Here is a 16196-nt window from a genome sequence, read left to right on the forward strand (position 1 = left end):
GTCTCTGCTTTTTAAGATGTTGTCTAGGTTTGTCTTTTATATATATTTAAAAATACAGTGAATGAATGCAATGGAGATTTACTGGTTTCTCTAATATGTTTCCTTTAGACGCACTAGACGACAAGATATCCGAAATGGTGACCCTCTGACTCACTGCTCTGACTTACAGCATCATGGTAAGACGCTTGATCATTACATGATCCTTACTCAGCCAAAGGAAAGGGTCAGGAATGGAACCAGAGCAAATCTATTCCTCTTTACCTCTAGGAAAACAAGCATAACAGCCTCCAATGTATGCTTACTTGGAAGTCTAGCCCACTGAGTTCAAAAGGAGTGCTTTTTTCTGGGGGGAGGGACGCAGGGGGACGCATACCCCTAAACATTTTGTGAATCTTTGTACTTTTGTCCATTTACTGTATTTATTTTTCCCCAATCTGAACTATAAAATGGTGATTTTCTTGAGTAAAAATGAGAGTACCCGGTGCTGGATTTACATATAAGCGAAATAAGTTATAGCTTAGGGCCCCACTCTCTTGGGGGCCCCAAAAAATTTAAAGAGGGAAAAAAATGGATGTACATTTCCAAAATATAAGATAAAAAACAAATAAAATAAAACCTACACACAGCAACAGTGGCAAATGGCTTTAGATACCTATTAGGTCCATAAAGTACCATATAGCATATAGTCAACACACAAAAAACAGCGACAATTTGTTGTTGACAAAGGACAGCTGGACATATAAAGGGCCCTGTTACTTTCAGTAACTTAGGGCCTCATCAAACCTAAATCCGGCCCTGAGAGTACCCATAAACATTTTTTTAGAAAAAAAAGCCCTGCTCTCAAGTAAATGTGTGTACAATTGTAGCCTAAAGCTGCAGTGCTTTGATTGTGATGGCTGCACTGCAGGGGGCTGAATTAGATGACCTCAGGGTCCCTTCCAACTCAACAATTCTATGATTCTATGATATACTTATGTAGGAATAACTCCTATTGAAGATGAAGAATTTGCTTCTGAGTAGACACACTTACCGGTACTATTGTGCTGTAAGTGACAGGACTGTTTGTGCCCTAATTTACACCTTACTAAAATTTTGCTCATTCATTTTACTAATAAACTTATTTTTCCTTGCATGCTTTTCCCTAATACATGCAATTTTGTATGTATCTTTTGGTTAATAAATGCAAACTGGATTACATTGTGGAGAAATGGTTTATGTTTACTTAGGAGTAAGTCCATTCAGTTGCTGCAGTTCTATGCATATCTGGGAACATGAATTCAGTGAGTAAACATGCTGGGTATGGGCCCCTGCTTTATTCAGTTGCCTTAGTTGGCGCTGTGGGTTAAACCACAGAGCCTAGGACTTGCCGATCAGAAGGTCGGCGGTTCGAATCCCCATGACGGGATGAGCTCCCGTTGCTCGGTCCCTGCTCCTGCCAACCTAGCAGTTTGAAAGTACATCAAAGTGCAAGTAGATAAATAGGTACCACTCCGGCGGGAAGGTAAACGGCGTTTCCGTGCGCTGCTCTGGTTCACCAGAAGCGACTTGGTCATGCTGGCCACATTACCCGGAAGCTGTACGCCAGCTCCCTCGGCCAATAAAGCGAGATGAGCGCCGCAACCCCTGAGTCGGTCACGACTGGACCTAATGGTCAGGGGTCCCTTTACCTTTACAAAAGTCTTGTACTTTGTTAAGGTGGTATAACCAGAGTATTGTAGCCCCAAAGCCAGAGTTTTTCACCTTTTTATGGCTGGAGTATTAGTAATTTTCATAAATGTTTTGTGAATTTTCTTCACGGGGCCAAAATGCCGTCCTGACTGCTCAAGATGTTGCTTTAGAGCTGCCTGATTTCTGCATTATTAAGGAGTTAGGCTGATTTGCAGCCCATGATGAAGAAATGATGTATAAGCAGTTCATTATGTTCAGCCATAACGCTAACTTTAAAATGAGCCCCACTGCCTGATGGAAAACTAGGAAGTGGCAAAGTTCCTTCACGTGCTTTGCCTGCAGAAGGAAGGTCATAGCATCAACTCCTGGCAACTCCAGTGAAAAGGAGGCAAGGATGGGAAAGATCTCTGCATGAAATCTTGGAGTGATGCTGCTCTTCTGAGAGGGTGTTTCTGGGCTGCATAGGACAGTGGCCCGACCAGGCATTGAAAGAGGCATTGCATGTCTGTAGGCTCTGTTGACGCCAGCCTTCTGCAATGCATGTTGAACTTCCACCATTCCTATCTGCAAAGGGTGGGGGACTGAATGATGCAGTTAGACCTTCCTCTCTGGAGGAAGAAATGCCCTTGTCCACCACCTTACAAGGAAGATGGTCCCCTCTGAAACGAGCTTGCTTGGCACCAAGCCATGTAATAATAATAATAATAATAATAATAATAATAATAATAATAATAATAATAATAATTTTTATTTATGCCCCACCCTCCCCAGCCAAGACCGGGCTCAGGGCGGCTAACAAGCAATAATAAAAACAAGTTGATTAAAATACAATTTTAAAAAAACCAAGATTAAAAATACATTAAAACATTGAGATGCAGCCTCTTCACAGGAGGAGAAAGGAAAAAGAAAGAGGGGGAAGGAATCAAACTGATTCTAAGCCAAAGGCCAGGCGGAACAACTCTGTCTTACAGGCCCTGCGGAAAGAAATCAGATCCCGCAGGGCCCTGGTCTCATGAGACAGAGCGTTCCACCAGGCCGGGGCCAGTGTTGAAAAGGCCCTGGCTCTGGTTGAGGCTAATCTGACTTCCTTAAGACCTGGGACCTTTAGGGTGTTGCTATATATGGATCTTAAGGTCCTCCATGAGGCATACCGGGAGAGGCAGTCCCGTAGGTACGAGGGTCCTAGGCTGTGTAAAATCACTTACAGCGCAGTTCTGTGCTCGCCTACTCAGAAGCAAGTCCACTGAATTCAATGAGGAAAGTGAGCCTAGCGGGTTGCAGCCTAACTGGGACGAGTTGGTTAAACCAACCAGCAACCTTGTGTTGGTGCAACAGTTGTTCACTCTGTTTGTTGATTGATAGCTGCTTGTCTCTCTTCATTCTGCTTGTATTGGGGCAGTTAAGGAGCACTATAAAGTATATGGTTATTGATTTAAAATTCCCAGGCCAGGCACAGGATGGGACATAAACCATTTCCCCCAGTTCGCCAATTATTCACATTCCAGTACAGTACAGGAGTGGAAAATTCAGCTTTTGATCTTATGCAGCACTGCCCTCTACTGGAGAGATACAGCTATTCCTGGTTTTATGCTAGACATAGAGTCTGACTAGATAATCCTTCATGTGCAGGCAATAGAAAAAAACGCAAGACAGATACAGGATAGATATATTCTTTGTTGTTGTTTAGTCATGTCCGACTCTTCGTGACCCCCTGGACCAGAGCACGCCAGGCACTCCTGTCTTCCACTGCCTCCCGCAGTTTGGTCAAACTCATGTTCATAGCTTCGAGAACACTGTCCATCCATCTCGTCCTCTGTCGTCCCCTTCTCCTTGTGCCCTCCATCTTTCCCAACATCAGGGTCTTCTCCACAGAGTCTTCTCTCATGAGGTGGCCAAAGTATTGGAGCCTCAGCTTCACGATCTGTCCTTCCAGTGAGCACTCAGGGCTGATTTCCTTAAGAATGGATACGTTTGATCTTCTTGCAGTCCATGGGACTCTCAAGAGTCTCCTCCAGCACCACAGATATGGATTGTGGCTAATGTCTTGCAAACACCACTTCCCAAACCAAGAGAGGGAGCACACTGGATGCAGAGTAAACAGGAATGGGCAGACAGCCAGGCCTTGTGTAGACACAATATTTTTAAAGCACGCTTGAAGCACACTTCCCACCCACTCAAAGAAATCTGGTCACTGTAGTTTCTCCACCACAAAGTCACAGTTCCCTGCAACCCTTAACAAACTATTGGGCCCATAATTCTTAAGAGGGAGAGAATGTGCTCTGGATGTGCTTTAAAGTTGTAGTGCGTACACAGCCCAATAAGACTCTGTTCTACTGCCATTAGAAATGAAGTTTTCCGTGTTGCTGTTTATTCCAATCCCCTGACACAATGCTTCTAAAGTAGAACCATTCCTAAGATGAAACTCAAAAGTCGTTCTGCTCATCCACCTGTTGAGGGAGTATTCCATTTACTTGCTGAGAATCAAGTTATCACAACCCAAAGAGAAAAGAAAACCTGAACAATTCATTTCTTATTGATTTGGTGTCTGTTGATGACTTGATATTGCATTTTTACAAGCTGGGTGGCAATAATTCATTTTATTCACCCACACACACGCATCTGGATGGCTGCATGTTGTTAATGTACGATTCCTGTGTCAACATCAGAGCAACTGGCCTGCCAGCTTTTTTCCTTTTGGCACCACCGTTTAGCAAACAGCTTTTTGTTTGCTAGATTAGTGCACAGCCAACATGAAGTCAAACAAGACTTGACAATGGATTACACCGCAAGAGGCTCTTAGTCACATATCCCTCATTTCTAGAACAAACAAACAAAAATGGGGTTCTGTAAAGATTCTGAACCTCAAGCAACCCCCCCACCCACCAAAAAGACCAATCTTAATCAAAGTACAGTGGTGCCTCGCAAGACGAAAAGAATCCGTTCCGCGATTCTCTTCATCTAGCGGTTTTTTCGTCTTGCGAAGCAAGCCCATTAGCGGATTAGCGCTATTAGCGGTTTAGCGGTTTAGCGGCTTAGCGGCTATTAAAGGCTTAGCAGCTGAGCTGCTAAAAGGCTATTAGCGGCTTAGCGGCTTAGAAAAAGGGGGGGAGCGGGGGGGAAATGGCAAGACTCGCAAGACATTTTCGTCTTGCGAAGCAAGCCCATAGGGAAATTCGTCTTGCGAAGCAACTCAAAAACGGAAAACCCTTTCGTCTAGCGGGTTTTCCGTCTTGCGAGGCATTCGTCTTGCAGGGCACCACTGTAACCTTGCGTGATCTAAACCCCCTTGGGCATTTGGGCTGTGTTGCCTGTTGCATTGCAAAAAATGTTCAGCAATCCCATGATTCACTTTAGAGTAATCCATTTATTTTCCTGGGCTCTTGTCTAACAATATGCCCTCTGTGGCAGCCTAAGAGCCAGGAGCAGAGGGGAAATTAACATTAACACCTTTTCAAAATGTTTGCCCAAGAGGGCTAGTATTGTGGACTCGGAAGCAGTTTTCAGGCTTTGGCGTAAGGAGGTAATTATCCTGCTTCTTGGGCAACCTATTTCGCAAGTAGAAAAACATACAGCACGCGGTGTAAAACAGCCTTTCTGTTTTTGCTTATCCTTTCTTGTGTATTTGCTCCCAATAGTTATTGGGCCATTGCAATTTAAATCCCATTTTAAAAGGAGGGGGCAATTAAAATGAAGTCTTGAAATCGTAGACCTTAATGCCTTTGTGGTGCTGCAGCAGAAGCAACTGCCATATAAATCCAAAGGCAAGCCAACATTTCTTGCAAATTGATGGATAACTTGAAAACAATGTTGTTACAAAAAGGAAGTAATTTATTTCACTTTCTTTCACTCGTCCGCAAGGTCTGGTTTATTAGGCTTGTTATGTTTCCATAAATTATTACAGCTTACAAGAGGAAATGATTAATTGAATAATGTTTCCACAAAAACAAGATTTCTGGTCATTAACAGCTGCAACAGCAAACTGCAGTGCCATATAACCTAAACACACTTCGGTATTTTATTTTATTTTTGAAAGCCTTACATTTTATGGCTTTATGTTGAAGTAGATCATAGACCTCTTGAGGCACAATTAGATCTTCTGACACCACACCCAAACTATTGAAAACTTGTTCACCCATTTGAAAAATAACTCATCTTTTAAGCCAATGAAATGAAGCTAAGGGATAAAGTGAGTCAACTTGTGCCATGAATTAATATATTTGTTTTTAAAAATCTTTGTCATATAATAATTAATTAATGCCCAAGTATGTGGGGGTTTTTTTGTTTGTTTTTAATAGAATTGACTCCCATTTAAGAAAAGAGCATGCTTAGGACAAGTGCAGTCATTCCTGATGGTTTAGTAATACATAAATGAGTTAAAATATCCTCTGGGATCATGCACTCCCCTCTCCCTTCTGGGACACAAATTCAGGAAGGTCAGGGCTGGACCATGTCAGCCTGAGGTGACCCAGGACCAGAAACTCAGTGACAAGCCAATAGCTGGGCCCAAAGAGCGAGTCAGGACTGAAGAAGAGGCAAGACCAGGAAGATACATGACCCGGAGGCTGTGCACATGTTGTCTTTTCCCCTGGCTCCAGTCTACTCCCCCTGCTGGCTCAGGATTTGGTCTACACATGACATTTCCCTGTTGTTTATTGAGAAATATTACTGTTTTAGATGGTTTCCCACAAACCAGCTTCAACCCGAAAGGGAAACTCAGCCATGTTCCATTCAGCCAAGGTGTATACATTTGAGACAGTCGCTGTCCATGCACAGGTGACAGCTGGGGAGGTTGCAGGGGTGCAGTGGCGTAGCGTGGGGGGTGCAGTGGAGGCCGGGCGCACCGGGCGCAACATCTGGGGTTAGGGCAAATCCACAGGTTAGGGGGCGCAAATCCACGGGTTAGGGGGCGAAAATCCACGGGTTAGGGGGCGCAAATTACTTGCCCCGGGTGCTGACAACCCACGCTACGCCACTGCAGGGGTGGGGAAGCCAAGCAGGTAACGTGCATCAGGTGGAGACATCCCCGCTCTGGTGTACACACCAGCAGCAGGCTAATGCAAATTGACATGTAGACGGGGAAACAGCGCTGCTGTGTTTTGAACCGCTAATCTGTACATATCCTGAGTCAGACTGCCAGTTCCATATCACCTGCTCTGATCTGCAGTGGCTTTCCAGGGTTTGAGGTGGCTGTCTCTCTCATCCCTGGAGATGCCTAGGATTGAATGTAGTAGCTTGTGCCTGCCAAGCTGTCCCACTGTGCTGCAGCACGTCTCCAAAGTCAGGGGCGCACCTGATGTCTTCATTGGTCAAGAAAGTCTCAGCTGGACCAGAAAGCCTTTTCTACTCCTTCCTGCCCAGAAGCATGCAGCGGCCAGCCTGGGTGGGCAGAGTCAATCCAGGGCCTGACGTTCAGTTCTTCTAGTAACATTCAGATGTCCTTGTTTTTCCTTCCTTGTTCCCTGCAGATAACCCAAGTGGACATGGGCTGGAAGAGAAGATCATCTACGGAGTGGAGAACAGCAGCACTTTCCTGGAATGCAGCCCCAAATCTCAGCGTGCTCTGGTCTACTGGCAATTCCAGAAGCAAAACGATGACCGAAAGGAAGAGGTATGAGCTCTTGAAAGTGCATCCCAGGAGTTTCTGGTTCAAAAGCGTGTTCAGTCTCTCTGGCCAGGTTCTCAAGAATCTGGGACCCATAGGTCTCACTTCAGGCTGTAGCAGCAGGACTCACATGATTAAATGCTCCTGCGTACAACAACAACAACACCCCTCCCCCCCAAAAAAAAACCTTCTACATAGATGAGATGTCAGGGAGAAAGGCTATAGCCTAGCTTTCTCCTCCTTGACATGTTGCTGGGCCCTTTAAAAAATAAATAGAAATAAAGCAAAATTCAGTTTTGTGGGGCCCCATCTTCTGTCTGAAATGACCAAGGCACAAGTTTGTAGTTTTATTCCTACCCCCCACCCTGCTTCTTGCTCACTTTCCCCCCTAAGAAAGCAGAAGAGTTGGGTGTGGAAACATCTCAAAGAAATTGGGCTGTTTCCAAACCTGCCAGTTTTAGGAGAGACTGTGGAGGCATTTGGGAGGTGGCAGCTTCTATATCCCTGCCGCAAGCCCCAATATTTACCTCAGAAGGAACAGTGATTAGATGGGCACCAGCTTTAAGATGTCTAGAGAGCCAGACTCTCCCATCCTTATGAGGTAAATAGCTTGAGCTCAGGGACTCAGCTGCTGTGCTAAACCCATTGTTAGTGTAAGCTCTTAAAATTCCTCCATGGTGGTCATTTGTTTTTTTGCTTCCATGATGATCTTCACTTCAGGAGCTCAAAGCAATGTCTTTCCCGTATCCTCAATCTGCGCCATCCTTGCACCTTGCAGCAGCAGCAACAAAGAGGCCCTAAGACCCTCATGAGGATGCTTAGCTTCTGAAGTAATCCCCATGGAAACAAAAAGCTTTCCTGGCCGTTATAGACGGAAATGGTTAAGTGAGGAGTTTGGTGTCCCCGCTCCTGCCCTTGCGCAGTTACCTATATAATAATATGGTTGTGCTTTTCATTTCCCCAGGTGCTCTGGGGGATTAGTAGGAATGTAGACATCCTACAAGTCTGGAAGGCCACTTCATCACCTCATTTTTAACAGAATAACCTTTCCCCTGCTGGCTAGACGCCACCTGAGGGTGGGGGAGAGGAAAGAAAGAAAGAAAGAAAGAAAGAAAGAAAGAAAGAAAGAAAGAAAGAAAGAAAGAGACAGTTAAATGTTATTTTGCATGAAGAATCCAAGGGGCATATTTTATTCACAGCTAGAGGTTTTGTATAGTTAAGTTTCTAAAAGCTCATTATTTGAGGGTTGGGTGTCCCCCCCCCCCAAAAAAAATGGGGGTGGGAAGAATAGAGCATACTCTATAAGACCCGTCATGGTACAAAATAGCATCTGGCATTTGCCCTTCTTTAGCCACATGGATAAAGCTGGTGGTTTTTATCATTTGTGCAATCCTTCACATGTTCACTCAGAATCATGCTTACTGGGTTAAGTGGGACTTACTCTCAGGTAAGTGTACACAGGATTGCAGCCAGTGTTTGTGCCTGTGTATGTATTATTTATAAATGTACACACACACACACACACACACACACACACACACACACACCCCTACACCTTTGGCAAAGAAATGGAAGATGGCAGGCAGGTATCTTCACTAGACCGTGTATCCCAAAATGATCTCTGGCCAGGTACCATTACTACATAAGCTGTGGCTGAAAAGTTCTTTTGTTTCTTCATTGGCAGTGGGGAGGTGGGAGACATGGTTTCACTTAGAGATCTAGATTTGGACCAGAGGACGCCAACTCTTGCCCCACATCTCCTAAGCTCCGATTAAACTTTCGAAGTGGGAAGAAGCTGCATGCCTTGATTCCCATAGATTCATTTTTGTAGCCATTTGAAATCCTAACATTTTTTTCCTGCCCTGTAACATTTTTTTCTCCATTTCTGAACACTGTAACATACGACGAGGTGTGCTGGAAATTCCATTTCAGGGCAAACAGCCTCATAATATGCTTGGTTGTTTTACCGAGTTCTTGACTGGTTTCAGAGAGCACGGTGTTTATCATATTTGGATCCCCATCCCTTCCAAAAAACCTTAGAGTAGCATTCTGTTTTTATATCAAAGCACCTCTGTTAGGTAGTTGAGGCTAAGTCACCTAAAGTCTTGTTCATTGAGCTTCATGGCTGAGTACAGTTTCAAATCCTGGTCCTCTGCTATCCAAGTGTGCTACGCGATGCTGGCACACAGTGTTGAGGCTTTGTGAGAGAGCCGGAGAGGACTACCTAAACATTAGGAAGAACTTCCTGACAGTAAGAGCTGTTCGACAGTGGAATTTGCTGCCAAGGAGTGTGGTGGAGTCTCCGTCTTTGGAGGTCTTTAAGCAGAGGCTTGACAACCATATGTCAGGAGTGCTCTGATGGTGTTTCCTGCTTGGCAGGGGGTTGGACTCGATGGCCCTTGTGGTCTATTCCAACTCTATGATTCTATGAGTCTATGATTCTATGATTCTATGACTATTGAGAACAGTGACCCCTTTCTTTGCCTCCTTGACAGATCAAAGTAGATGATCGCCTGATCCGGACAGAGCAAGGTCTACTGCTGCGGAGCTTGCAGCGGAAGGACTCGGGCATTTACTTCTGCCACGCTGTGGAGCACGGCTTCATGCAAACCCTCCTCAAGGTGACCCTGGAGATCATCGACACGGAGCACCTTGAAGAGCTGCTTCATAAAGAGGAGGAGGGAGATACCTCCAAGATCAAGGAAGCTTCTAACAGCATGACCCCAAGCCAGAAGGTCTGGTACAGGGACTTCATGCAGCTCATCAACCACCCCAACCTTAACACCATGGATGAGTTTTGTGAGCAGGTGTGGAAAAGGGACCGCAAACAACGGCGCCAGAGGCCCGCCAATGCCCAGGTGAACACAAACAAGTGGAAGCATCTACAAGAGAACAAGAAAGGCAGGAATAGGAGGACCCATGAGTTTGAGAGGGCGCCACGGAGTGTCTGAGCTACAGTTACCTCTAGGAACTTCATCCAAGTAGAAACTTGCATAGACAAGATAACTGGAAATAAAATGCAATATACGTGAACTTTCCCCATGGCATTTTATGTGGATGTTTACAAAGAGCTAGGAGGCTCAAACAATTTCCATCTTGTTTGAAATGAACCCAGTTTGTTTGTTAAAAGAAACACAAACCACTGACCCTCTACTCTCCAGCATTTTGGGGACATAAGCTTGTTCCGAAACTAACTTATTGTTTCATGGGATCTGCAGCAAGGCTCTCTCAGCAATCCCCTTTGGACTTGAGGTATAAAATTGTCACCTGCCATTCTGCCATTTTGAAAAGGAATAAAAGAGGGAGGTGCAGAACAGCTCTCATCAGCCATGCTAATTTTCCTGAACTTACCTAAAAACTTGGATGGACCTTTATCCAGCTGATGACCACCTTCCCACTTGGTTGTACACATGACTGTTTTTTGTCCCCCCCCCTCCCTTTCTGGTCTACAAGTCCTCTTGTTTAGATATGTACTGGAAGAAGGAAATCAATACTGTGCTTGATTGCTTACTGAAGTCGGAGCGCCATGAACCATTAATTATCTGAAGCAGCAGCAAGTGGAACATTCTGACCTACTACTGATGACACCCCTAACCTTTGACCTAAAGATGTATTTTATTAAAACAATTATTTAAATGTACCACAACCAATATGCAGTCAAAGATAGCTCTTGGTGGGTGGGTGGGGGAGGAAATAGAATAGGCTTTTGTCTGACAATATTCTAATATTCTAATTTTTAATTATTTTAAATAGGGAAAACAAAGGTTTCTGTTGCTCGATTTTCAATGTCTGTTATCAAACATTTGTTCAACACAGTCAGCAAACTCAGCTCCTTGCCAGACATTCTCTATGATGAGTAACTTCCAACCTGATTTATCCTTCCAAACCAAGTTTTTTTTTTCTGGCAAAAGAGTCTGTATTGCATGGACAGATTTTCTTTTTTTTCCTCCCTGATTGTTCAGTATGAAAGACTTCAGCTTGTATAATACTTTGATACAAACAGAAATGGATTGAAGCAATGAAGGGAAACTTGGTTGACTTAAGCTGTATATTTTATTTTTAATTTCAAAAGACTGTGAATAGCATTAAAATATCTCCTCTGCTCATGACCTCATTATGTGGATGGCAAAAACTCAACACTGTAAGATGCAAAATCCATCTGACCTGCTCATACATTCAATGTCGTGGTTTTCAGATGGCATTCTGGCAGTGCCTGGTATTCTTTGGAGATGTCTAGGGTGTCTCAATGAGAAGAGCTGCACCTGGGTAATATTGGGTATGTATGACACAGAAAGCAAGCATAAAGCCTAACGGACTTGGGCCAAGTGGTTGTGTGGACAACACAAATTGGAACATGCCCCAGAATCTCTTTGATGCAACAGAGCCTCCAGGGCATTCAAGTTGATGTGAAAATAATGCCCCCAAAGTAGAAGGTCTGAAAACTGCTGGATTAGCAAAGTGTTGACCTTTATCCAGAGAATAACAGGGGTACCAAAAGACTGTGTACACACATACACACAAGCCCACACAGATATATGCAGTACAGAATGCACTCACAAGTAGAATGGATTTTGCAATATTTCATTACTGGATATGGGATCTCTTATCCCTATTTAGTTATCCCTACTGGTATTGGCAAACTTATTTCCATGGGCAAATTTGTGCCATCTACATCCAGCTTTTGCATTCCCATAATTTCCAACTAGCCGTGGTTTTACATTAGGAACAATATAATAGTCCAGCAGCACCTTAAAAAAGGTACAGGTAAAGGGACCCCAGACCATTAGGTCCAGTCGTGGCCGACTCTGGCGTTGTGGTGCTCATCTCGCTTTATTGGCTGAGGGAGCCGGCGTACAGCTTCCGGGTCATGTGGCCAGCAGGACTAAGCCACTTCTGGTGAATCAGAGCAGCACACGGAAATGCCATTTACCTTCCCGCTGGAGCGGTACCTGTTTATCTACTTGCACTTCGACATGCTTTTGAATTGCTAGGTTGGCAGGAGCAGGGAGCATGCAACAGGAGCTCACCCCATCACGGGGATTCGAACCGCCAACCTTCTGATCGTCAAGTCATGTAATATTGCATAAACTGCCATGGCTTACCAAGAATGGTGCATCTGATGAAAAAGTTTCCAGCCCAAGGCAGCTTACACCACAATAAATTTGTCGGTCGCTAAGGTGCTAGTACTGGATCTAGGGTCTACTTTACAGGGTTGTTGTGAGGATAGACAGGCTATAGAACATGTTGGCAGATTTCAAATGCTATTTTAGAAAAAGGAGGGTACAGCAGAGGAGAATTCAGGGTGCATAGATTACATGTAGTATGTGGGGCTATCCCACGCACCAGGCAAGGTGAGGTGACCATCTCAGGTGGCAGGATCCACAAGAGCAGCAGATCCAGCCTCCAAGGAATACATTGCCCACTGCCACTGCTACACTGCCCCTTGCAGGCCAGATCTGCTGCCTCCTGGGCAAAACCACCCCATGCTGCCCCTATACTGGCTTCTTGGTAGATCGGTGGCATGGCTGGTCTCTTCCTACGCCTAGGGAGGAAATGGTGGGAGCTGCCCTCTGGAGTCTCCTGGGCTCTGCACCCACCTGGCGTACTTCAGAGTGGTCCCCATTCCTTCACTCGCCTGCCCCACTCACACAATGGCCCTTCATTCCCATTTCAACCATTGGGTAAGGTTGATCTATTTAATACTGCAGAAGAAAATGTGCACTGGCAAGCATTCTTGTTTGCCAAGTACAGTTTTATAAATCAATACAATCCCATCAGATGGACTTTATGACACTCCATAATCCATTTTCCCTATGACTCATAATGCAGTAAATATAAGTCTATATAACAAACACATTCTTTCACGAAGGCAATTCAAATCCTTTTGTCGCACCAATGCTTTTTTTCTGCTAAAGTGGGTTATTTGTATTCTAATGATGCTCAATCAGTAAAGAAGTTCTCTACCCAGTTTTAAAGAAGACATTGATTTCTATCTTCTTTGCTAACTCTTATGTTCAATCAATTTTATTTGACTTCACTGGCATTTAAGCAAGTGCTAAAACTTTAGTACTTTCCTAGTTTTTCTGCCTGAAGCAAACAAGTCTGCACAGATATTAAACTGGAATCTGAACATACTTGATCCAACTGAATAGAAAGTACAGCCATACCTCCAGTTTGAACTATTCAATTAATTACCTCCATAATCAGTTATTTTAGAACATGATCTTCCACTTTATCCCAGTTTTAATAAATGCCTAAAAATTGTCAACCAGCCAACACCGAAATTGTGCACTGATGAAAGGGTTTTGGAAACTTGGAGGTGGAAGTGTAAAGGGATCCCTGGCCCCTACGTTCAACATTTGTGTCTTGCTCTAGTCAAACCTGCGCCCAGAAAAAGCCAAAATGAGGCCCCAGATGCATGAATGACACTGCTGTCTTTTATCTACGTGCATATTAAAGGTAAAGGGACCCCCGACCATTAGGTCCAGTTGTGAACGACTCTGGGGTTGCGGCGCTCATCTTGCTTTATTGGCTGAGGGAGCCGGCGTACAGCTTCCGGGTCATGTGGCCAGCATGACTAAGCCGTTTCTGGCGAACCAGAGCAGCGCACGGAAACGCCGTTTACTTTCCCACCAGAGCGGTACCTATTTATCTACATGCACTTTGACGTGCTTTCGAACTGCTAGGTTGGCAGGAGCAGGGACCGAGCAACGGGAGCTCACCCCGTCGTGGGGATTCGAACCACCAACCTTCTGATCGGCAAGTCCTAGGCTCAGTGGTTTAACAACACAGCACCACCCACGTCCCCTAATAATTAATATTACTAATCATCAAATCCAAAACTGTGACAATAGAAGTAAGAATTAATCATGGTCTTAACAGGCTACCTTCCCTGTAAAAGAGTTCCCTCTTCTGCCTTACATGTTCTTTCTCCAACATCAAAAAATACTGGCATAAATCTTTCTCAAGGCTTCGCAAAAGCTCTTGCTAGCAATAACTTATTTTGCGATTTGCCCCCCCCCCCTTCGTTTGCATGTTTCTGCAATTCCCCCATTCCGTTAAAACACCTTCTCATAGACACACTTACTTTCCATTTCCTTTTTAGTTTTCAGGCTATAAAACTGCTATTTGTGTGGCCACACCATTCCTTAAGGATTTCCCCATCTTTCCCTTGAACTGCAATAGTACACAGTTGTGCCACAGACATTACTACATCTAAGAACTTTAAAAAATAAAACAAACCATTATTTCCCTATCCAAACTGTTGTTATAACACTTAACCAAGATTACAGAAATGTGGGATACTAATTCATCATCAAATGCTTTCCATATAGTTCTTTTATCCATTCAGGCCTCTTTTTAGTCCTCCCATTTCTCAGAATTACAAAAAGGCATATTTTAAATAATTCCATCTAACCGTTTAGCTGTCTCATCATCACCACCCAATTTCTGTTTCTTTCATTTCAAAGGTGCCTTTTAAGCTAGAGCTGCCAACCAGTTAAAGGATTTCAGCTTTATTTATTTTTTTAAGAGATATTTATTCAAATTTTACTAAAAGAAAACGTATGTTTACAAAATAGAAAAAATGATAACAACAATTAACAAACTAAAAAAAACACACATAGGAAAAAGAATAAAAAAGATACAAAATACAAAAAACAGATAGCTGAAAAAAAGAAATTTAAAAAGAAAACATACCCATTTTTCAATATCTTTGGGCTCATTTACTTGTTTCCTTGACCTCCTCTCACCTCCCCTTTTTGTATTCCCATTCACAAAGACATTTCAGCAAATCCCTACCCTCTTTCAATTATCTTTACTCTATATCTTAGCCTATTATAACTATATATTTTCATCCATTATCAATCCATATTTGCATATTCTTGTTAATCTTATTACCAATACCACTTATTTTCAATCCAACATCATTTTAACATTCATTAATTTTACAGTATTTCTGCAAATAGTCTTTAAATTTCTTCCAGTCTTCTTCCACCAATTCTTCTCCCTAGTCTTGGATTCTGCCAGTCATTTCTGCCAATTCCATATATTCAATCACCTTCGTCTGCCACTCTTCCAGTGTGGGTAAATCTTGTGTCTTCCAATACTTTGCGATCAGTATTCTTGCTGCTGTTGTTGCATACATAAAAAAAGTTCTATAAAGGATTTCAGCTTTAGTTGATTTAGCATCTGCCATGAAACTGCAGTCATACCTCAGGTTGAAGTTGCTTCAGGTTGAGTGCTTTCGGGTTGTGCTCCGCGGTGACCCAGAAGTAATGGAACGCGTTACTTCTGGGTTTTGCCGTTTGTGCATGCGCAGACGGACAAAATGACGTCACGTGCATGCGCAGAAGCGGGTTGCGTTCGCTTCACGATGTGAATGGGGCTCCAGAACGGATCCCGTTCTTATCCAGAGGTACCACTGTAATTGAGGTATTCCTTGACTCACTTAGAGCACAGTCTGGCACAGACCTATTTGAAAGTAAGTCCCGCAGACTTCAGTCAAACCCCACTGAACTCAAAGGGACTTTCCTCAGAGTATTCAGGCCTAGTGTTACACTGGTAGTTTAAATAAACAGGCATGTTGCCCAGGCCTCTATATTGGTGTCTTTTTTTTGGAGATGCTGAAGTATAATATCAGTTAGAATGTCATGAGTGAAAGCTGTCTTTTAATTTCTTTCTAATTCCCTATGGATAACAGCAGCCAGAGCCATGGATGCCATTTCAGTGCAAGTTATTTATATTTGCCACTTAAAATTAACCCTCAAAGATTAATCAGCTAGAATTGTTCTTGATGAACAAGTTAAAGAAGGGTTAACAGGAAGGAGCGCCTGCCTAGACTCAGAAGAATTCTGCATCCCTGGACCAGAACCGCCCCTGTTCATCAGACACAAGGTATATTTCCCTCTCACAGCAGCTAACTGAA

The 16196-nt window shown here is 43.6% G+C and overlaps 1 protein-coding gene across 2 annotated transcripts in view; it reads left to right on the forward strand.

Moving 5' to 3' along the window:
* Positions 1-11379, forward strand: part of SEMA3A (semaphorin 3A) — a 194222-nt gene extending 182843 nt beyond the window's left edge. For both annotated transcript variants that reach the window (XM_028728772.2, XM_028728771.2), the window contains 3 exons: positions 109-176; positions 7134-7276; positions 9766-11379. In XM_028728772.2, coding sequence (XP_028584605.2) covers positions 109-176; positions 7134-7276; positions 9766-10221 — 667 coding nt within the window. In that variant the 3' untranslated portion in view covers positions 10222-11379. The remainder of the gene's footprint in view (positions 1-108; positions 177-7133; positions 7277-9765) is intronic.
* The last annotated feature ends 4817 nt before the right edge of the window (positions 11380-16196 follow it).

Source organism: Podarcis muralis, chromosome 6 (assembly GCF_964188315.1).
Source record: "Podarcis muralis chromosome 6, rPodMur119.hap1.1, whole genome shotgun sequence".
In the NCBI taxonomy this organism is placed as follows: domain Eukaryota; kingdom Metazoa; phylum Chordata; class Lepidosauria; order Squamata; family Lacertidae; genus Podarcis; species Podarcis muralis.